The 23,540-nt window shown below is 35.3% G+C and overlaps 1 protein-coding gene across 1 annotated transcript in view; it reads left to right on the top strand.

Moving 5' to 3' along the window:
- The window catches only part of LOC149780166 (uncharacterized), an 89,674-nt gene that overhangs the window by 49,816 nt on the left and 16,318 nt on the right, over positions 1-23,540 (top strand). The window contains exons 5-10 of the mRNA XM_089936180.1: positions 5,063-5,662; positions 8,952-9,010; positions 9,657-9,911; positions 10,168-10,289; positions 14,999-15,159; positions 16,071-16,198. Of these exons, the coding sequence (XP_089792306.1) occupies positions 5,063-5,662; positions 8,952-9,010; positions 9,657-9,911; positions 10,168-10,289; positions 14,999-15,159; positions 16,071-16,198 (1,325 nt within the window). The remainder of the gene's footprint in view (positions 1-5,062; positions 5,663-8,951; positions 9,011-9,656; positions 9,912-10,167; positions 10,290-14,998; positions 15,160-16,070; positions 16,199-23,540) is intronic.

Genomic DNA, 23,540 nt, shown 5'->3' with positions numbered 1-23,540 from the left:
AGCAGTTGACATGCACTTTACTGCTGTGAACCTTGCGTCTTTAGATCTGGTTGGTACCAGGCAGGGCTGACAAAAGTGCGCAGACAAGCAAGGCAATGCACTCGTTCTTGTCCTTTGCCCAGATAGGGTTGAGAGGCCAAAAATCCTGAGCATTTCGATCCAAAATCTTTATGTTGCTCTTGATTGTTATAGCCATAGTCACATTTCTCACAGCAATAACTGTATCCCACGAATCCGGTGATACTGGTAATGGTATCGAAATGGTCATCGTGATGATAGACGTTAATATATTTTCCATCTTTGAAATCTTGGCCTCGGAACAACAGAGGCCCACGCACTTCTTGAGGGTGTACTTTCAAGGTGTAGCGTGGAGCTAGAACATCTTCCAATTTTTGCATTTCAGGAATGCCACAGGGTGTGTCTTTGGACAGGCCGGCTTGTTGTAACAGGAGTTCTGCTTCACCAATGACACTTTTCTGCGTTGTCCGGTCCCTTGAGGAGGCGAGATATGGGTCATAAGCAGTGTCGCTTTTCTATCGGTGATGTGAAACTGGTCATTAGATTGTTGCATGTGTTGAATCTTCTCCATGACTTTAGAAGGTGTCAGTTCTGCTGGGCTGCGAAATTCGATCCAAACAGGGGATTTCAAGCTGTCGTGATGTATGGAAAGTCTTGAGCGATCGTCTTCTTTGGCTTGACATTGTCGCTTATGTGTGGTTATCAAAGAAACCCACATCTCGGTGATGAACTCTTCTGCTTTCTCCAACGGTACGTCGGACTTGAAATCTTGTTCACTCATGTCACTTTCAGCGATTGTGCGAGGCGATACATCACGTTTCTTCACGAATGGATGCGATCATTTCATCTTGACTGCCAAACGTCAAATGACTACTTGTTAAACACTATGGGTCTCTTGGCTATTGGACAATTCGGCCCAAAGACAATTCGGCCCAAGACAATTCGGCCCAACTTGGACCGAAAATAAGACAATTCGGCCCAACTTAAAAGACAATTCGGCCCAACTCGAAAGACAATTAGGCCCAGTTGTATAATACAACTGACAATAGTTTTAACAAGTATTTATTTTTAACATATATTTTGACTATTCTTATATACTATGTTTTTACCGTATAGTTCAAAATCCTTGGATTAGGTAACTTAATTATTCATTCTCATTTTAATTAGTTTGTAAAATAGAATAGGTTGAGAATAAAATTTGAAACATTTGGTGAACTAGATAAATGTTTTCCGAAGTTATAAGGGTTAGGAGCTTTCTGATATCTTTAGGAAAACAGTCCCGAAGACAAATGTTACTGTGGAGAAAAGAAGTCTGTTGAAAAGAAGTATAGTAGAGATGGACGTGATGCTTTGGGAGTTACGTAGACAATAATGAGATGCATCATATCTCCTGTGGAAGAAGGTCAATTTTGTTAGGCACTTGCCCACTTGGTCTCAAAACCTTAATTCTCAAGCAAAATACATACGTTACAAGAGATCTTCTCGTATTTGAACGTATTTGTTATGATTTACAAATAAAATGATACCGGGAAAATGGTTGAAAATTGCATAGCTAGGTATTTTGCGATAATTTCACATAAATTTAATTCAGAACATTATTGCATTTTGCTATTATGAGTTACGAAATTGATAATTATCATTTAAATTGATAATAATGAATATTCAAAACACCAAAAACATTTTAAGTTGTCAAATTAATGCCATTCTAATCATAACAGTTTCCGATTCAAAATATAAGCACGAAAATTTACAATGTGTATGCCTTTTTAGTCACTCCAAAAATATAACGTGTTACAATCTGAAGCCTAAAATCAAATATATTATTATAATATCTCATGTACGGTGTCGCTACTCTTAGAGAAATGTAAATGCATTCTGTAGAATATCATCTGTTAAGTATTATTATTTGATAAATCGATATAGATAATTTGACCAGACGACTTTAATTGAGATTGTCGTTGTGCAGATGCATATATTTTTTAGCATAAAAAATAAATGTATTTAAGCATTTTAATTAGAAAGCGCAATATATGTTAGTTTGTGTTCTCTCTCTCTCTCTCTCTCTCTCTCTCTCTCTCTCTCTCTATATATATATATATATATATATATATATATATATATATATCTTACATAGTATCTGCTTGCTGTTTGAAGAAAAATCGCAAAGTTGGGCCGAATTGTCTTATTTACGGTCCAAGTTGGGCCGAATTGTCTTGGGCCGAATTGTCTATAAGTCGGTCACTTTATATCCATGACAGACCAGCGTATATAAAGGGTGTGTGTCTTGCCCTTCCACTATTCATTTCACTCTCAAAAAAAGGCAGAACGATGGAAGAGCCTACCCAGATTGAACTTTTGATCAGAGCTTTGCGAAAGGCCATTATAATTTTTTCTTCAGACAAACCAACGGACTACTCACCCTACTTTCGAGATAAAAGTCAAGATACTTGCTATATCTGTAAGAAGAATAGACATTGGTTTTCAGAGAGTCTTTACCGTCAAAAAAGCAAAACAGGGGCTAGAAGAGGCAAAAGTCAAGATACCTGTTATCATTGTCAAGAAAAAGGACATTGGTCTTCAGATAGCCCTAAGAAACAACTGAAGCAAGACGAAGAAGAAAAAAAATAAAGAAGAAGAGAGGAGTTATGGACAGGAAGAAGAAGAGGTACCCTCCCCCAAGGAAGAACCCAGACAAGTGCAGAAAGAGAAACATAAGAAGAAGAAAAGACATGGAGTAAATGAGGAAGAAGTGGTGGTGGTGGTGGTGGGGGGGGGGGGAAACTGTGACAGTGAAGAAATTTAAAAAACAGAGAGAGTGAAGAAAAACACAGAAGAAGCTTATGTACTTGTGATGTGAATTGTAAAAAATTGGATCACAATAGACCAGGCATAAAACGTAAGTGGCTCCTAGTTTTTTATTTTAGAATAAGAACCTACACTCACGCACTCTTATATTCACACATACACACATATCATAGGGGTAAAAAAAAAGGGCTTTATTAGTTTTAATTGATGTTGTCAATTGAAAAACTATCTCTTTTCGAGAGAAGTGGGTGGCCCTGAATAGGGCCTTGGGTAATTGTTGGTTTAAATCAACTTTAACTGCTTTAAGCCTTTGCCACGGCCAAGGCCTACTTCTGGTTTGCCACCTGTCAATGATGTTTTGGTAGAAATCACTAAGGGTAGTACAGCAGGTGTAGTCACAGGGTTGGGTTGTTTAGCTCGGGAAGTTCTTATTCTCTTCGGTCGTAATAAAGAAGTCTGATACATTTGTGTCAGACTTCTTAACTCTCCTAAAATGTCTAAAAGTACCGTGACCGTTTGACTTTCACATCTTTGTTTCTTCGCTGCTTCTTCTTCCTGTTGTTTCCTTCTTACCTCTTCCTCTCAATGTTGTTGAAGAAGAAAAGCTTGCTCTGCTTCCTTTTGCTGATGTATAAATTTCTCCAGTGGAGAAGGTACTGGTACCGGAACAAATTCTTGCGAGGTAAGAAAATCCACAAAATCCCAGTTAAAAGTAGTCTCTTCTGAAAATAGGTCCGTGTTCACTTGGGTAGTGGCTGCTATTTCATCGCTTCTCGTCTCCATGATTGGTACACCCCCATTCATTGTCTTCTGAGTTTGCTTCATGATTGAAAACGGTGTCGCATGGACTGACTGCACACAAACGCTAGCGCCTCTATATAGGGGATGTGATGTCACAGATTGCTCTCTTCGGATTGGACGTGGGGTGACTGAATTTCGTAACTTGTCTTTGGATTGGTCAACCAACTCAATTCGTTTCGATCCTCCCTTCCCCTATAAATAACCGCAGTTCGCTGCATTCCTTCACCTTTACTCGTCACCAACATGTGGACCGACTTAGAATCCTCTATTCTCGTATCGTCAATGCTGTTCCGTACGGACTTACTTATGTATGTCATAGCATAGTGGATCATTGTCAGGAGGAAATATACAAGCATTTGGAAAAGAAGTATTTTAGGAAAAGAAGGAGACCAATGCCATGCCTTCTGTGTTAACGAAATGATGTTAACATAAACCCAAAGGCCCTTTTCAGGGCCCCTCATTTGCCTCGAAAAGAGGTGACTTTCATGCCTAACCCTCAAAACAAATTTATTTTTTAAATGTGGTTTCAGTATTTGTAATCCACGACATATTCCCATGTTCATTTTCCCTTGATGCTAGGCAGGCCCACGATATATTCCTATGTTAATTTTCCCTTGATGCTATACAGGCCCGGGTTGTACTTCAAAGTACTTATCGCTATATCGTCCGAATGGACCTTGTAATGGTAATTCCCATTGTCGCTATAACTCTTGTCGTCATATCGTCTCGGGGTTGTTTGTAATGCTAATTCACATTGTCGCCCTAGGGGCCCCGAGTGGCCGAGTGGTCTAAAGCGCTCTTCGTTATGGATCACTGCCATCTCACCTCTGTCTGCGGCAGTTTGAGTCTAAGATTCAGCCAATGTGGGTATGTGAGAAAGCTTGCCTGTAGCTTCTCTTGGGTCGGTGGTTCTTTCCGGGGTTTTCCCAGGTTCTTCCTCCACCATTAATACTGGCTGCCATGTATAGCCTAATGTGTGCTGAAAAATGGCGTTAAACCCCACAACAACAACAACAACAACAACAACATTGTTGCCCTATCATCCCACTATACTATTTACCCGTCTTGATGTCCTAAACGATGTTGACGTTACATATATCAAACGTTAGGTGCTACGTCATAATGTGTACGAGGATGATTATTTTAAATACTGAGATTGATTCATTACTGCTCTTAACGGCTTCATAATCTTAGAACATTCAATGTGTTAGTGCCCTGACATAATCCAGGTCAATCTTAAAAGCTCTCATTTAACTTTCAGTTAGATAATCTAGGATTAAAGGATAACCTTGGGATTCATTATTACATATGTTCCCAGTTGCCTCTGTCCCAATTCCTTTTACACATCCTTCATTAAATCTACTCGGATATTAATGTCCCTGTCAAATTTTCTTTGAAATGTTGTTTATATTTATAATCGTTATGCTCTTCCATTCAGATGCTGATCAACACTTTAGGCTTCAGCGCCTTGTAAAGCTACTAAATGAGCATGTTCAAAAACAGAAAGCAAGTGGTGAACAGGAAAGCCAGGGCAGAAATGATGACCATTCTGCCAGTAAAGAAAATGGGAGTAAAAATCATGATAAAACCAGAAATTCTCAAACAAACAAACGACCTATGCAAATTAAGCCCTCGATAAAAAAATCAAAACTTCTCCCACCCAGCCAGAAGACTCGATCATCCATTACGAAGATGGACAAGAGACGTGTAGAACATTCAGGCCCAACGACAAGCAACAGTTCCACTCCATCAGATGAGGCAATGTCCAATAGGAGTGAGACGAAGGATGCAGTGCTAGAAATCCTTAAATTGGTCAGTAAGAATACGGACAAACTAGAGAAACACATTGAGGAATATGCAGCACTGGCAATATGGGACTTTGCAGGACAATATGTGTTCTACACGACTCACCAGACCTTTCTGACAAGTCGTGCGATATATCTCTTGGTCATAGATTTTAGCCAACAAGTCACAGATCTTATCAAAGATGACGAGTGTTTCCTCGATATAGAGGGGATGAAGTTTTGTAAAGTTCATGGTAAGTACAGCTCTTAGCTGTGAAAGAGGCTTAGTAGAGTATGGGGACATGATAATTTACCTTACGGAATGACACAGTTTAACTTGAAGCATGTACGTATTTAGATGCAATGTTAGCTCTAATGTGAGTAAAGCGTACTACTTGTTATATTATTGACTTAGGGCAAAGCTAGTAATCAGTATACTAATAAAATTACCCTATATATACAAAAGATACTTAGATTGTCCCAGATATGCGACAGGTTGTAACGGCCCCCATCCTTGTTCAGCACTGGTTTGTGCGCACGGTGTAGATCGATTCCTTAACTCCCCGCTCAAAAAATATTTCCTAGCAATTCCTTCCTATTGCCGCTCATTTTTTTAGGATACCCGATCCATAGTTCCTCCGCATACTTTGGTGAAAGCTTAACTGTGTAGTAATATTCACATTTTGAACCTGAACAGGGACAGGGGCCGTTACAACCTGTCACATATCTGGGACAATCTGTTAACATCGCCCATCATTCCACTGAGCGATGTTAACAGTCAGTAGAGAGTAAATCAGTCTGCTGATGAAGTCCTTGGTGTGAGGACGAAAGCTTCAGGCCAGCTTTCTCTGTTGTTTGTGTAGTAGTAAAAACGTCAAAAACACATTGTCAAATATGTTCATTATATGTTGGTGTGATAAGAGCATATTGTTGCGAGTGACATCAAGGTTAGGTTTTGTACTGACTGTAAATTAAATGTCCATATTGCTGATACTTGCAGTTTGAGGTAAAGGATCTGAATGAGAATGTCTTTTCATGGTGATCAGGATGGTTGCAGTTTATCATCATTCATCTTCAGTTTGGTCCATGTTATTCATGAGTTCATATCGGAAATGCACCTCTATATGGCTTGGATGGTAGCCTTTACTACAGTGGGGCAGCTTGATTTGTATATTTAAGTGTCGTTGGCATACATGGTGAGACACTGGATGTCAGATAAGTCATTTGAGAGCTGCTGAGTGTATTGAATGAGGATAACAGGGCAGAGAACATAGCAAAATACCTCCTAATGATTAGTAGTAGTAGTAGTAGTCGTAGTAGTAGTAGTAGCATTAGTAGTAGTAGCAATATTTTTGTAGTAGTATTAATTGTTATAGGGGTGGTCAAAAATGTATTAGTAGAAATATTAGTAGTAGTAGCAGTTGTTGTTGTTGTTTTAGTGGTAGTTGTAGTAGCAGTGTACATATATATATCAAAGAAGTTTTCTGTTCTGTTTTAGACATGATTGAAATTTGGCTCAATTCCATACATTCCTGCACACCTTCCACTGATTCCTGGCATTCCTGCTGTGATTCTGGTGGGAACACACATTGATAAGATTCCAGAGGTATGTATGGTGTCAATACAATTAAACAAATTATTTGGATTGCAACAGCTAAATTAAAAGAAATAGAATTTTAAAATCGCTCCCCACCTTTCTGCACATCGTGCCTCTTGGCATGATATTGTTTCCATATAGTAATACTGTACAAGTCAACAGTTTGATAGAGTTGATTGGTAGAACTTTTTGTTTGCACTGTTTGATAGAGCTGTTCGGTAGAGCTTTTTGTTTGCACTGTTTGATAGAGCTGTTTGGTAGAGCTTTTTGTTTGCACTGTTTGATAGATCTGTTTGATAGAGCTGTTGATAGATAAATGTATACCAATACTTTCTGGCCTTATAAATATTTCATAGGTTTTCATTGACATGATGATTGGTGATATTATTCGAAAACCTTATAACATGGCTAATAGAATGACCACCACATTTGAAATATCTTGCTCAATGTGGAAATGTTGATCAAATAAAATAAAAACCATGAGCATAATTCAATCTCGAAGTAATGAATACAGTCTTTCTTTAAAATATGTTAGACTGCAGAATCCCAACCAAATTTGAAAACAAGTTTCAGCTCACAGGCATCAGTGAAACCATTTTCATCAGAATCCCATAACATTGTACTTCGGCTGGTAAATGAAGGTTATATACCCCAACTGCAATGTTGGTTTGTGAACCTCATTTTAATCATGTACACCGCACAAAATTGATGAAAGAAAACTGCAATATGGGAAAATTGTCATAACATAGTTCCATACGTGCAGACCGTAACGAATTATTTTCCAGAAAAGGGAGTGATAGTATGCTCAAGTCAAAATTATGACAACATTCACTGAAACATCTTTTTATTTGTCAACCAATTGTTAAGTATCTAAAAATCCATTATGTTCTATGATTTCAATAGAATATATTCAGTTCATAATACAGTGCAAACTAATATTGTAAATGAGATTATGAAAAATAATTTATTATTGGATGCTGAAAAGGTACTTGTTTGCAATGTGTATTTCAAAGTGATGTTATGTATTCCCACTACCGTCCCATTTCTGCAGTTTACACCCACATTCACATATTCTACACACATAAATAAACATTGGATTATTCCAGCTTTCATACCCAAGACTAGTCCAGTTTGTAAATTGTATTTCAAATTTGTGTTTACCTTTGAATTATAACATACTGAAATAAGTTTTGATTATTTTTCTTGATGCAACTCATTGAAATTGGTGAATCAGGTGGCAAGTTAGGAGATTTGGAAGAAAAAATAGTACCAGTTTTGAAGATATATTGCATTATGCAATAAATCATGGAGCTATCACTTTATGTAAAAGTAAAATGTGTCTCAGAATATAGCAATGACCATGAATATTGTATACAGCAAACATTCTGGGGGCTCCGATTGGCCAAGTGGTCTAAAGTGCTCACCATTACGGATCACTGACATCTCACCTCTGTCTGCGTGGGTTTGAGTCTCATATTCAGCCAATGTGGGTATGTGAGAAAGCTTGCCTGTAGCTTCTCGCAAGTCAGTGGTTCTTTCTGGGGTTTTCTTGGGTTCTTCCTCCACCATTAATATAGGCCGCCAGATGTATAGCCTATCATGTGTTGAGAAATGGTGTTAAACCCCACAACAAGCAAATTTTCTGATCATATGTCGGTAAACATCTTTTCTTCCAGTATCATAATCAGCTTCAGAGCTACTGCCTGTAAAACAAATTTATTACCTTAACTTTCATGATGGAATCCCCAAAGAGGTATATGGAAAACTGTTGGGTTATCATGGACATGAAAATAATACATATCATCTTTCTAAATCAGTTTTGTAACAATATAATGATTTACTGATAAATTGCAATAAACAAATTATGTACCCTGGCAGGTCATGCTATGGCATACAGTAATATTTATGTACTGGGTTTTCATCTTCAATTACATTTGAACATCCAGAACCGATCTCTATCTTCCATTCAGCCCATAATGTTTTTTCCCAGCCTGATGGCTTACAGGTATATTTATTATAGTCTAATCAAACCAGCAATGTATTCAGTAGGTGTTTTATATTAAATAAATTTAAAAAAACAAGATATTTATTTTGTTGGTCAGCATTTATTAATTGTACGAAATTGGCTATTAATTTCAAAATGTTATACTTAGATGTGCAACTATTTAGGATGCTTAGGTCTCATTTAAATGGTGTATTTTCAGATATATGGAAAGCATACAAAAATCAGTAGTGCATCAAGAATATGTTCTTGTTGACATGTAGTTGTTTAGAGTACATGATTTGTTAAAGGTGGTTTCTGCCAAACCTGCCTTAACATTCACTCAACAAAGTTATCAGTTTCCATCTCTGTGCATGTATGTACATTCAACAGTTAAAGCTAGCCATTATGTTAAAGGTTTTTCTTTTCTTTAATTCAGTACCAATTAATCAAATTCTTAGATGTTGAATAAAGCTCGGGACACAGAGGCGATAGCCAGTTCATTGACATTGTCCACCAAAAATAATTAAACTGTCCAAAATGAATTATCCCAATGACAAATGCATGGATGTATTTTTGATGTATGTAATTTAAAATGCGGCATATCACATTTTTTACCACTGGCTCATGATTGTACTATGGGTTAACTGCTCTTTTATCTTCCTTACAGAATTCTCGACAGCAGGTAATTGATGAATACTTTAGAAAAATCCGCTACATGCTGAAAGATAAGCCAACCATATTCCACCTGGTGGACGACATTGCTATTGATAACACCCAGTGTGACCCAAACCTCAGGTTGGAGGAGCTGAAGAGACGGATTTTAGAACTGGCAAAGGAGCAGCGCCATTGGGGAGAAGAAAGACCAGCCCGTTGGATACCCTTAGAACAAGCAATCATGACATTAAAAGCTTCTGGTGTCAAGGTACTGTTAGCATAAAATATGTTTTCAAAAAGCTCACACATAATTTTTAAATACATTTCTTGAATCTAATAAATCGAACAGAATACATAAGAAGATGACTAGTGTGAAAATGTATAATTATCAGATAGTTTGCAGAATAGTAAAAACAATGTATCAAAATGTAAAATGTTAATCGTCTTTTGTAATGGTTTTGATATTACCGGAATCTATCACCTTAGTCGTTACATTTTAATATGGTACTGTTCCTTCCTTTCAGGTTGCACCACTTAGTCTTGTGCAGGAGATAAACAGATCTGGATCTGTTAGGATTGACAGCAACAAGGAATTGGATCTGTTCCTTAGATTCCAGCATGAGATGGGCACAGTCCTCTATTTCAGGTGAGATGAGGACATTTTCTTAGCTCCACTAGGTATAGGGCAGAAAACATTATGGGATTGGTTATTTTCCAATAATAGACCATCTGTTAACATAAGTTTGTGATGGCTTCTCTTAAATAAAAATTGTGCCACTTGGACTTTCAGTATGACTGCCTCAGTGGTCATCTTAAAATCATGTTGTTGCTCCTTCTGATGAATGTTAAGTCACATTGACATGTTTTCACTGCAAGTCTTCTTCTGACATCTAAAAAGTCCTAACTGAAGTGGTGCCTGTTGGGTACCTAATATGGCCGTCATATCAACCATCTGGAAAATCTTGTTATCCCTATTTCTCTGAAAAGAGGGTCCCATTGGCAAGTAGTTTTTTCCTAAGATTTCTTGTGATGTATATTTGGCCAAAATGAAAATGGTTCTGCTCAGACATCTAGCATTGTCACCAGAGCAACCATCTCAGGAATATTACTGCTCGTAAATAAATCATCATGCCAAAACACTAAGAGACATTTTATTTTGTCTTGCTGGTTAAAAAATGAAAATGATGCCAGTCTCACATCCGGTATTTTGCCATGGTGGCCCTATTGAAACCTCTATTGTAGCTACTGGACCTGAATAAAAGGTCATATTTCAGCATGAGTTGTCGTATCAGCATGAGTTTCTTTACCTAAAGACTTTTTATAATTTGGTGCTAAGTGAACTAAGTACAAATCTGACATCCACTATGGCTGACACAGTGACCATCTTCAAAAGAACCATTGATCTGTGTTTAAAATTTTTGACTGCTTCTCTGTCTTATTCATATGCATCTATACCTATACCAAACTAGTAACCATTCCATTAACCATCTGATATATATTGATACAGACTATAGAAAGAAAGAAAGATATTCCTTATTAATGACGTAAAAAGACAATTAATTCTCTCTCTCTCTCTCTAAAAAGAAAGAGTGTGTGGGAAAATAAGCAAATTATTTTTTTTGTCATGGTAGAGAGAGATCTTATAAACAAGGTAAAAGGGAAGTTTCTTTACTCTCTTATTCCCTTATGTTAAAATTGTTTGTATCATACAAAGTATAGAAGAAAGTGGACCTTAGTATATACAGTACTGACTCTTGTTTCTCTATCAAATATATCAGTTGATCACATTATCTCTAGCATATAACTCTGTTAATGCTGAATCCAGTCCTCTCTGAAAGTTGGAAAACTGAATTTCTATTTGAATATCATATTATGAAGGTAATTTAATTATTTAGAAGTTCACACAATCAGTTGAGCAGTCTTAATGCTCCTGGGAAATAAGTTTCTCCTCATGTAGTTATTCCCCCTTTTACGTGTTCCCATCAAGGTAATGTGACTGAGTAACTTATTGGACTACAAATAGTTTTTAAAAAATTATGTTCATACAAAAATATTTACTAGATCATATAACTAGCATTACCTACATCCACTCTGTTATCAGATCCGCTCAAGTTTATACTGGGAAACATCTGCAATATGGGTGCAAGCCTAGCAGTGTAAAGTGGAGATAATCTCCAAGAGTTACTTTCATTGCACACACACACACACACACACACACACACACACACACATATATTCGGTTCTTTTTTCATCTTTCAGGGAGGGAGGGATTTAGGTGTAGTAGAGTTACAGTTTTTATTGTTAACATGTTTATGTGATCAGGTAGGTATTCTGTAGTTCACTAAAACGTTTCCTTTTGTGTAGGCTTATAAATGTCTGTATCTACGTACTTTGATAAGCAAATGGTACATAATTTTATTCTTCCATCTACTTATAGTGAGTGAAGAATGACATGGCCTTTAACTTCGACATAACATTCTTTATCAAAATGATTGTCATTTTAACTAATTATCATGTTCCCTATACAAATAGATTTTGTGATTTCAAAAGATATTTCATCTAAATTCTCATTAATCTTAACATTTTATTATGCCTCATAGAGGGTTGGGATCAATGGAATAATTCATATGATTTGGTATCAGGTAGGGAAATTCCAGCTGAGGGCCAGAATTTTGCATCCGACATGATGCTTCATTGAGTGTTTGATTGATGCAACATTCCGACCCTGAGGAATGTTTTCATCCAAACAGATAATCATAATGAAGGATTATTTTTCTCACATCCCTGAACAAAAAAGAGAGTTGAAAGCAAAATGGCATATTGTGAATACTGATGTATCAGTGAAACAGCAAAACACCCATGTAAATGTTTTCACTTTAAGATAGGAGTGTAACAGTTTATGGTGTAAAGACAGTGTCATCTTTAAATGACTTTCAGAAACATCAAATCAAGCGTGGATCAGAAAGTTATTTAATGGCAATACACGTCATCCAAACTGTATTGCATATGGTTTCAGTATTGATACAGGTGTGAACAGGTAACAATTTAAAATCCACCCTTATCCATAAGACTGATTGAGACAGGTAAAATGTAATGATATAGTCCTCTGTTAAGCTTTGATCTAGAAAATAAAAATATAAATTACAACAGTGGCTTTTTAGACTCCTAAGTGGACTAAAGAAGCCATGAATGTAGCTAGGTCAGGTGGTCCTTAATGTTATTTTTGTGGCACACTTAACTTCAACTGCTACTTGTAGTAGTACATACATATATTGTAGTAGTACATACATATATTGTAGTAGTACATACATATATTGTAGTAGTACATACATATATTGTAGTAGTACATACATATATTGTAGTAGTACATACATATATTGTAGTAGTACATACATATATTGTAGTTAATGTTGATCTTCGTTATTGTCATGGGGAGTTTTGCCACATTGATTTGGTTTGTTATGGTTTATGTTTCATTGCATAGAAGCACAAATGAGTTTATTGTTTTCTGATGCAGTTGAGTAGAGTATTCCACCCTTGGGACACATTACGCTATCTAACCAGACTGACACCAGAACAGTATTCAAACTCTTTTGCTAACCACCAAGCAGTCTGTTTCCTTTATGCTTTGTGTGCAATATACCCAGCGTAGGAGATGATTTGATGATGCACATCAGCCATGCAATAAACGATATATGTATACTCTAATGTAGGTCACACAGGAAAACAAAATCATGAACGTCTGGGAAGGTGATAATAAAATTCATCATCTTTGAAAAGTCAATTCCAACCAACCTTTACAATTTGTAGGTAGAAATAAATCCGTTTTAATTTACTACCCACAAATTCTGATCCCAAAGGTGGTATTTCCACACCAATGCATATAATGGATATTTTTGTCACATTTTGAAGTAGACAGTGATAGTAAAAGATAGTAGAATACAATGGCAGGTCTTATATCTATATTCCATTGACACACACACACACATATATATATATATATATATATATATATATATATATATATATATATATATATATATATATATGTTTGTGTGTGACAATGGAACAAAATGATTTTATAATTTCTATCTGGAGTCATGTGTTAATGATAATATTGAATGCATTCCTAGTATTTACGTGAGTGCAGTATTGGCAGAGTTGCATCTAGAATCCATAGTGTAGTATTTTGCCATAGGAGTGATTTCAGGTCTAGGGGGCCTCTTACTCACAGCATGGCATGGCCTCCATCATGTATTGTAATAAACTGTCAGCATTTGTTATTTTCTCCAGCAGAACAATTTCTGGGCCAATTTCAAGCAAACTCAAATCATCAAGGTGTAAAAGACTTTGAATTTTATAATTCTGATCCTCCATCAAATATTGCTCCTGTTACCAAAAATAAATTTATCATGGTATAAAGACCTTGACATTTATGATAAAATTTATAATGGTGTAAAGACCTTGACATTTTTTTATAAAAAATTTCATGGTGTAAAGACCTTGACATTTTTTATAAAAATTTTCATGGTGTAAAGACATTGACATTTTTGATAAAATGTTTCATGGTGTAAAGACATTGACATTTTTGATAAAATTTATCACGGTGTAAAGACCTTGACATTTTTGATAAATTTATCATGGTGTAAAGACCTTGACATTTTTTACAAAATTTTTCATGGTGTAAAGACCTTAACATTTTTTTATACAATTTTTCATGGCATAAAGACCTTGACATTTTTTTATACAAATTTTCATGGTGTAAAGACCTTGATATTTTTGATAAAAAATTTTCATGGTGTAAAGACCTTGACATTTTTGATAAAAAAAATCATGGTGTAAAGACCTTGTAATTTTGTGCAGAGGGTACTAATACTTTATCACATTGTTAAACAATAAACAATAATTTAAATGAAATCTTCTGTTGCTGTATTGGATAGAATATGCATTCAGTGTTATGTCTCATTCAAATTTACACAAATTGGCAAACTTCTTTTAATTTAAATTATTTTTTACACTATATTACTTTTAAAGCACTCTTTGATAGACATGATTCAAAGCAAAACATTCTCTTCTTTAATGGTCTTGAAAATGGAAAACCTGCCTTTGTTAAAAAAATTGTGGGGGTATACCACAAGTGTGTAAGTCACTGGTAACCAATTTTGTCACATGGTAAATTAGCCTCTAACAAATCAAGGATATTTCATATTTATATTACAACTGTGTATTACAAGTCCAAGAAATTTATAGTTATTCACTTCACCTATCATTACTGGTACTTTTTAATTCTGTGGAAAAAAGGAAATAATAGTGTTAATTCTATGCTATGTTATTTTATTTTTGAGTCATTTTCAGCGTGGAAGGATTGAGGGAGAAGATTATGTTAGACCCACAGTGGATTATTGATGCCCTGAAGTCCCTCGTCACAGCTGAGGATTTCATCAGGCAGAAACCTCTTGTCGCTAGGAAGTGGTATGAATTCAGAGACAAGGGAAAACTTACTCATGAGTTGCTAGGTTTGTACCTTTCAATTGGTGTAATATATTGTATACTGGTCATCTCTGGCCAATGGATCACATGATTGCATTGTTTACACCTGCGTCTGGTATGCATTGTGGCCAAAATTTGTTCTTTTCAACTTCTTAAAATCTACTGCCCTAGTTTCACTCAGTCATGGCAGGGAGCATCCTGGTGTATAAACATCAGCCTTTCAAGTGTCTATGGATGATATTGATATGCCATCATATATGGTAACAATTATTTAAATAATTCCAAGTACAAAAATCATTGAACAAGTGCATGAATAAAAACCAAAACACTCAACAGATTTTAATCAAAATTCAAACAATATTTTGGAAATAAGACCTTCTAGACTGATACAAGTCATGCCATTTTTACATCAAATATAGCTATCATTACTGCAAACAAAACTGACTCAGTTTGCTGAGATTATTTAATACCTTCTCAAACATTGTTAATTTTAGAGAAACTATTATATATTATCGTATCATTAGTTTGTTCGAATGTGCTGATCTGTAATCAGAAATGGCCACCATGACTAAAAATATACAAAACTTAAATTGCTTCCTCAAAGCAACCATGAAGAAGAATTTGGTTAAATTTGATGAGAACCATCCTGCCATAAAGATATTTTACATTTAAATATTGTTAAAATCTGATAAGCTTAAAACAACTTTTTCTCAATGAGCATAGAAAGATATTGAGTGAACTTTGTATATAGGAAATTCTCAGCAAGGCATCAATTGGTAATGTTATACTTTCATTGTTTTGATGCAAATCATAATAATCAAATTTGTACCCAATATATGCTGCAGTTTTGTTATCAACTAGAATTTACATAAACAATACTATATGTGCTTGACATTGATATTACTGACTTTTTGATGGTCCGATGCCATTGTTTTAGATGTCATCTGGTCAAAGGAGAAGAGTCCAGAATTCCATGATAACAAGGACTATCTACTACTTTTGATGGAAAAGCTGAACATTCTTGCCAGGCCAAAGTCATACAGTCAGGATGGAAAAGAAGTCAAGGTCTGTTTATGGAAAGGTTGAAGTTCTAGTAATGTCATTTGTATGCCTTCAGTAAGAGCTAGAGAGTAGGAATTTTCCATTTAACTTTGTTTCTAGTAATGTCATTTGTATGCCTTCAGTAAGAGCTAGAGAGTAGGAATTTTCCATTTAACTTGGTTTCTAGTAATGTCATTTGTATGCCTTCAGCAAGAGCTAGAGAGTAGGAATTTTCCATTTAACTTGGTTTCTAGTAATGTCATTTGTATGCCTTCAGCAAGAGCTAGAGAGTAGGAATTTTCCATTTAACTTGGTTTCTAGTAATGTCATTTGTATGCCTTCAGTAAGAGCTAGAGAGTAGGAATTTTCCATTTAACTTGGTTTCTAGTAATGTCATTTGTATGCCTTCAGCAAGAGCTAGAGAGTAGGAATTTTCCATTTAACTTGGTTTCTAGTAATGTCATTTGTATGCCTTCAGTAAGAGCTAGAGAGTAGGAATTTTCCATTTAACTTTGTTTCTAGTAATGTCATTTGTATGCCTTCAGCAAGAGCTAGAGAGTAGGAATTTTCCATTTAACTTTGTTTCTAGTAATGTCATTTGTATGCCTTCAGTAAGAGCTAGAGAGTAGGAATTTTCCATTTAACTTTGTTTCTAGTAATGTCATTTGTATGCCTTCAGTAAGAGCTAGAGAGTAGGAATTTTCCATTTAACTTTGTTTCTAGTAATGTCATTTGTATGCCTTCAGTAAGAGCTAGAGAGTAGGAATTTTCCATTTAACTTTGTTTCTAGTAATGTCATTTGTATGCCTTCAGTAAGAGCTAGAGAGTAGGAATTTTCCATTTAACTTGGTTTCTAGTAATGTCATTTGTATGCCTTCAGCAAGAGCTAGAGAGTAGGAATTTTCCATTTAACTTGGTTTCTAGTAATGTCATTTGTATGCCTTCAGCAAGAGCTAGAGAGTAGGAATTTTCCATTTAACTTGGTTTCTAGTAATGTCATTTGTATGCCTTCAGTAAGAGCTAGAGAGTAGGAATTTTCCATTTAACTTTGTTTCTAGTAATGTCATTTGTATGCCTTCAGCAAGAGCTAGAGAGTAGGAATTTTCCATTTAACTTTGTTTCTAGTAATGTCATTTGTATGCCTTCAGCAAGAGCTAGAGAGTAGGAATTTTCCATTTAACTTTGTTTCTAGTAATGTCATTTGTATGCCTTCAGCAAGAGCTAGAGAGTAGGAATTTTCCATTTAACTTGGTTTCTAGTAATGTCATTTGTATGCCTTCAGTAAGAGCTAGAGAGTAGGAATTTTCCATTTAACTTTGTTTCTAGTAATGTCATTTGTATGCCTTCAGCAAGAGCTAGAGAGTAGGAATTTTCCATTTAACTTTGTTTCTAGTAATGTCATTTGTATGCCTTCAGCAAGAGCTAGAGAGTAGGAATTTTCCATTTAACTTGGTTTCTAGTAATGTCATTTGTATGCCTTCAGCAAGAGCTAGAGAGTAGGAATTTTCCATTTAACTTTGTTTCTAGTAATGTCATTTGTATGCCTTCAGCAAGAGCTAGAGAGTAGGAATTTTCCATTTAACTTTGTTTCTAGTAATGTCATTTGTATGCCTTCAGTAAGAGCTAGAGAGTAGGAATTTTCCATTTAACTTGGTTTCTAGTAATGTCATTTGTATGCCTTCAGTAAGAGCTAGAGAGTAGGAATTTTCCATTTAACTTGGTTTCTAGTAATGTCATTTGTATGCCTTCAGTAAGAGCTAGAGAGTAGGAATTTTCCATTTAACTTGGTTTCTAGTAATGTCATTTGTATGCCTTCAGTAAGAGCTAGAGAGTAGGAATTTTCCATTTAACTTGGTTTCTAGTAATGTCATTTGTATGCCTTCAGTAAGAGCTAGAGAGTAGGAATTTTCCATTTAACTTTGTTTCTAGTAATGTCATTTGTATGCCTTCAGCAAGAGCTAGAGAGTAGGAATTTTCCATTTAACTTGGTTTCTAGTAATGTCATTTGTATGCCTTCAGTAAGAGCTAGAGAGTAGGAATTTTCCATTTAACTTGGTTTCTAGTAATGTCATTTGTATGCCTTCAGTAAGAGCTAGAGAGTAGGAATTTTCCATTTAACTTGGTTTCTAGTAATGTCATTTGTATGCCTTCAGTAAGAGCTAGAGAGTAGGAATTTTCCATTTAACTTTGTTTCTAGTAATGTCATTTGTATGCCTTCAGTAAGAGCTAGAGAGTAGGAATTTTCCATTTAACTTTGTTTCTAGTAATGTCATTTGTATGCCTTCAGTAAGAGCTAGAGAGTAGGAATTTTCCATTTAACTTTGTTTCTAGTAATGTCATTTGTATGCCTTCAGCAAGAGCTAGAGAGTAGGAATTTTCCATTTAACTTTGTTTCTAGTAATGTCATTTGTATGCCTTCAGTAAGAGCTAGAGAGTAGGAATTTTCCATTTAACTTTGTTTCTAGTAATGTCATTTGTATGCCTTCAGTAAGAGCTAGAGAGTAGGAATTTTCCATTTAACTTTGTTTCTAGTAATGTCATTTGTATGCCTTCAGTAAGAGCTAGAGAGTAGGAATTTTCCATTTAACTTTGTTTCTAGTAATGTCATTTGTATGCCTTCAGTAAGAGCTAGAGAGTAGGAATTTTCCATTTAACTTTGTTTCTAGTAATGTCATTTGTATGCCTTCAGTAAGAGCTAGAGAGTAGGAATTTTCCATTTAACTTTGTTTCTAGTAATGTCATTTGTATGCCTTCAGTAAGAGCTAGAGAGTAGGAATTTTCCATTTAACTTTGTTTCTAGTAATGTCATTTGTATGCCTTCAGTAAGAGCTAGAGAGTAGGAATTTTCCATTTAACTTGGTTTCTAGTAATGTCATTTGTATGCCTTCAGTAAGAGCTAGAGAGTAGGAATTTTCCATTTAACTTGGTTTCTAGTAATGTCATTTGTATGCCTTCAGTAAGAGCTAGAGAGTAGGAATTTTCCATTTAACTTGGTTTCTAGTAATGTCATTTGTATGCCTTCAGTAAGAGCTAGAGAGTAGGAATTTTCCATTTAACTTGGTTTCTAGTAATGTCATTTGTATGCCTTCAGTAAGAGCTAGAGAGTAGGAATTTTCCATTTAACTTTGTTTCTAGTAATGTCATTTGTATGCCTTCAGCAAGAGCTAGAGAGTAGGAATTTTCCATTTAACTTGGTTTCTAGTAATGTCATTTGTATGCCTTCAGTAAGAGCTAGAGAGTAGGAATTTTCCATTTAACTTGGTTTCTAGTAATGTCATTTGTATGCCTTCAGTAAGAGCTAGAGAGTAGGAATTTTCCATTTAACTTGGTTTCTAGTAATGTCATTTGTATGCCTTCAGTAAGAGCTAGAGAGTAGGAATTTTCCATTTAACTTTGTTTCTAGTAATGTCATTTGTATGCCTTCAGTAAGAGCTAGAGAGTAGGAATTTTCCATTTAACTTTGTTTCTAGTAATGTCATTTGTATGCCTTCAGTAAGAGCTAGAGAGTAGGAATTTTCCATTTAACTTTGTTTCTAGTAATGTCATTTGTATGCCTTCAGTAAGAGCTAGAGAGTAGGAATTTTCCATTTAACTTGGTTTCTAGTAATGTCATTTGTATGCCTTCAGCAAGAGCTAGAGAGTAGGAATTTTCCATTTAACTTGGTTTCTAGTAATGTCATTTGTATGCCTTCAGCAAGAGCTAGAGAGTAGGAATTTTCCATTTAACTTGGTTTCTAGTAATGTCATTTGTATGCCTTCAGTAAGAGCTAGAGAGTAGGAATTTTCCATTTAACTTTGTTTCTAGTAATGTCATTTGTATGCCTTCAGCAAGAGCTAGAGAGTAGGAATTTTCCATTTAACTTTGTTTCTAGTAATGTCATTTGTATGCCTTCAGCAAGAGCTAGAGAGTAGGAATTTTCCATTTAACTTTGTTTCTAGTAATGTCATTTGTATGCCTTCAGCAAGAGCTAGAGAGTAGGAATTTTCCATTTAACTTGGTTTCTAGTAATGTCATTTGTATGCCTTCAGTAAGAGCTAGAGAGTAGGAATTTTCCATTTAACTTTGTTTCTAGTAATGTCATTTGTATGCCTTCAGCAAGAGCTAGAGAGTAGGAATTTTCCATTTAACTTTGTTTCTAGTAATGTCATTTGTATGCCTTCAGCAAGAGCTAGAGAGTAGGAATTTTCCATTTAACTTTGTTTCTAGTAATGTCATTTGTATGCCTTCAGCAAGAGCTAGAGAGTAGGAATTTTCCATTTAACTTTGTTTCTAGTAATGTCATTTGTATGCCTTCAGCAAGAGCTAGAGAGTAGGAATTTTCCATTTAACTTTGTTTCTAGTAATGTCATTTGTATGCCTTCAGCAAGAGCTAGAGAGTAGGAATTTTCCATTTAACTTTGTTTCTAGTAATGTCATTTGTATGCCTTCAGCAAGAGCTAGAGAGTAGGAATTTTCCATTTAACTTTGTTTCTAGTAATGTCATTTGTATGCCTTCAGCAAGAGCTAGAGAGTAGGAATTTTCCATTTAACTTTGTTTCTAGTAATGTCATTTGTATGCCTTCAGCAAGAGCTAGAGAGTAGGAATTTTCCATTTAACTTTGTTTCTAGTAATGTCATTTGTATGCCTTCAGCAAGAGCTAGAGAGTAGGAATTTTCCATTTAACTTTGTTTCTAGTAATGTCATTTGTATGCCTTCAGCAAGAGCTAGAGAGTAGGAATTTTCCATTTAACTTTGTTTCTAGTAATGTCATTTGTATGCCTTCAGCAAGAGCTAGAGAGTAGGAATTTTCCATTTAACTTTGTTTCTAGTAATGTCATTTGTATGCCTTCAGCAAGAGCTAGAGAGTAGGAATTTTCCATTTAACTTTGTTTCTAGTAATGTCATTTGTATGCCTTCAGCAAGAGCTAGAGAGTAGGAATTTTCCATTTAACTTTGTTTCTGCACATTAACCTTCATTGGATTGAAATTAAATTTCAATTCACAATAAGAAGATGAAGCCCAAAATTATTTTTTTGATGTTTTATGACCAAGTTAAGAACTGTATTGATTCAAAGTTAGATCAAGACAGCCTGGGTAACATTTAATTTTGGAATTTAGTTGGTATTTTGGCAAGCAGTTGCATTCTATTGTCATAACAGAGTTACGAATCCTGTTTTAATTAAAATGTTGTACTTAGGTTGCATTGTATTGTCATATTTGACTTATGGTTCATTTTTCACTTGGCATTTTGTCTTTCAGCTTCATTGTATTGTTATACTAGAGTACTGGTCCCTGTTTTCATTGTCATTGTGGTTTTCATTTGTATTACATTGCTATATTGGAGGTATCATCCCTGCTTTACTTGTCTTTCACTGTTGCATTGTATTGTTACATTGGTGTTTTGGTCCTTGTTTTACTTAGCATTTTGCCCTTCAGTTAAATTATATTGTCATATTGGAGTTATGGTGACAATTTGACTTGCTGTTTTGTTCTTCAGTTACATTGTATTGTCCTTTTGGCAGGGGCATTCATATGAAAACATTCAGGTGTTTCAAAAATGTCAGCTCACCATGTACATACACTTATTAAACTTTATAGTCAATATTCTGATGTTAGTGAGAGGCAACTGCAGTGTTAGATACATGTTTTTTTTGTGTAGTGTTAATTTATTTAAATAACCTAACCAAACATATATGCCAATGGACCTTGTATAAACAAAGATGTATTGAACACTGAATACTTATTTGAAATGAATTTAATTTGCTAAAAATGACTTTAGCACAATTTTTCAGTTGTTATCCAGTTCTGAATTGATGACCTCTCCATATGTCTATGGGAGGTCTGCATGCATTGGCTTCTCAACTGTCAATCACTCTGGCCTCTCCCAAGACTGCCATGTTTCAGTTGCACAGCACATATTGTGATAATGGTGAAATACAAAATATTTACCCCTCCATCATGGTACTGCAACACCAGCACAATCCAACACTAACTACCCTACTGCAATGATTTAATAAATTAAAACTTATTGAATGAATTTCTCAGATGATTAGATTTCTCCGTCTGATAATGAAGTTCCCAGATGCGTAGATTTCTCCATCCAATAATGACTTTCTCACATGATTAGATTTCGCAACCAGATAATGAAATTCTCAGATGAGTAGATTTCTCCATCCAATAATAAATTTCTCACATGATTAGATTTCTCAACCTGATAATGAAATTCTCATATGAGTAGATTTCTCAATCCAATAATGAATTTCTCACATGATTAGATTTCACCATCTGATAATGAAGTTCCCAGATGCATAGATTTCTCCATCCAATAATGAATTTCTCAGATGATTAGATTTCTCCATGTGATAATGAAGTTCCCGGATGAGTAGATTTCTCCATCTAATAATGAATTTCTCACATTAGATTTCTCAACCTGATAATGAAATTCTCAGATGAGTAGATTTCTCAATCCAATAATGAGTTTCTCAGATGAGTAGATTTCTCCATCTGATAATGATGTTTTCAGATGAATAAATTTCTCCATGTGATAATGATGTTTTCAGATGATTAGATTTCTCCATCTGATAATGAAGTTCTCAGATGAGTAGATTTCTCCACCGAGTAATGAAGTTCACATATGAGTAGATTTCTTCATCCAGTAATGAAGTTCACAGATGAGTAGATTTCTCCATCCAATAATGAATTTCTCATATGAGTAGATTTCTCCACCGAGTAATGAAGTTCACAGATGAGTAGATTTCTCCATCCAATAATGATTTCTCATATGAGTAGATTTCTCCAGCGAGTAATGAAGTTCTCATATGAGTAGATTTCTCCACCGAGTAATGAAGTTCACATATGAGTAGATGTATCCATCCAATAATAAGTTCTCAGAAGAGTAGATTACTCCATCTGATAATGAAGTTCCCAGATGTGTAGATTTCTCCATCCAGTAATGAAGTTCTCAGAAGAGTAGATTTCTCCATCCAGTAATGAAGTTCACAGATGTGTAGATTTCTCCATCCAATAATAAGTTCTCAGAAGAGTAGATTACTCCATCTGATAATGAAGTTCCCAGATGTGTAGATTTCTCCATCCAGTAATGATGTTCACAGATGAGTAGATTTCTCCATCCAGTAATGAAGTTCACAGATGAGTAGATTTCTCCATCCAATAATAAGTTCTCAGAAGAGTACATTTCTCCATCCAGTAATGAAGTTAACAGATGAGTAGATTTCTCAATCCAATAATGAAGTTCTCAGATGAGTAGATTTCTCCAGCCGATAATGAAGTTCCCAGATGTGTAGATTTCTCCATCCAGTAATGAAGTTCTCAGAAGAGTAGATTTCTCCATCCAGTAATGAAGTTCACAGATGTGTAGATTTCTC

The sequence above is a fragment of the Sinohyriopsis cumingii genome, chromosome 16 (genome assembly GCF_028554795.1).
Source record: "Sinohyriopsis cumingii isolate HCF-2022 chromosome 16, ASM2855479v2, whole genome shotgun sequence".
NCBI classification, from domain to species: Eukaryota; Metazoa; Mollusca; class Bivalvia; order Unionida; family Unionidae; genus Sinohyriopsis; species Sinohyriopsis cumingii.
This window is presented reverse-complemented; position numbering and strand designations above follow the sequence as displayed.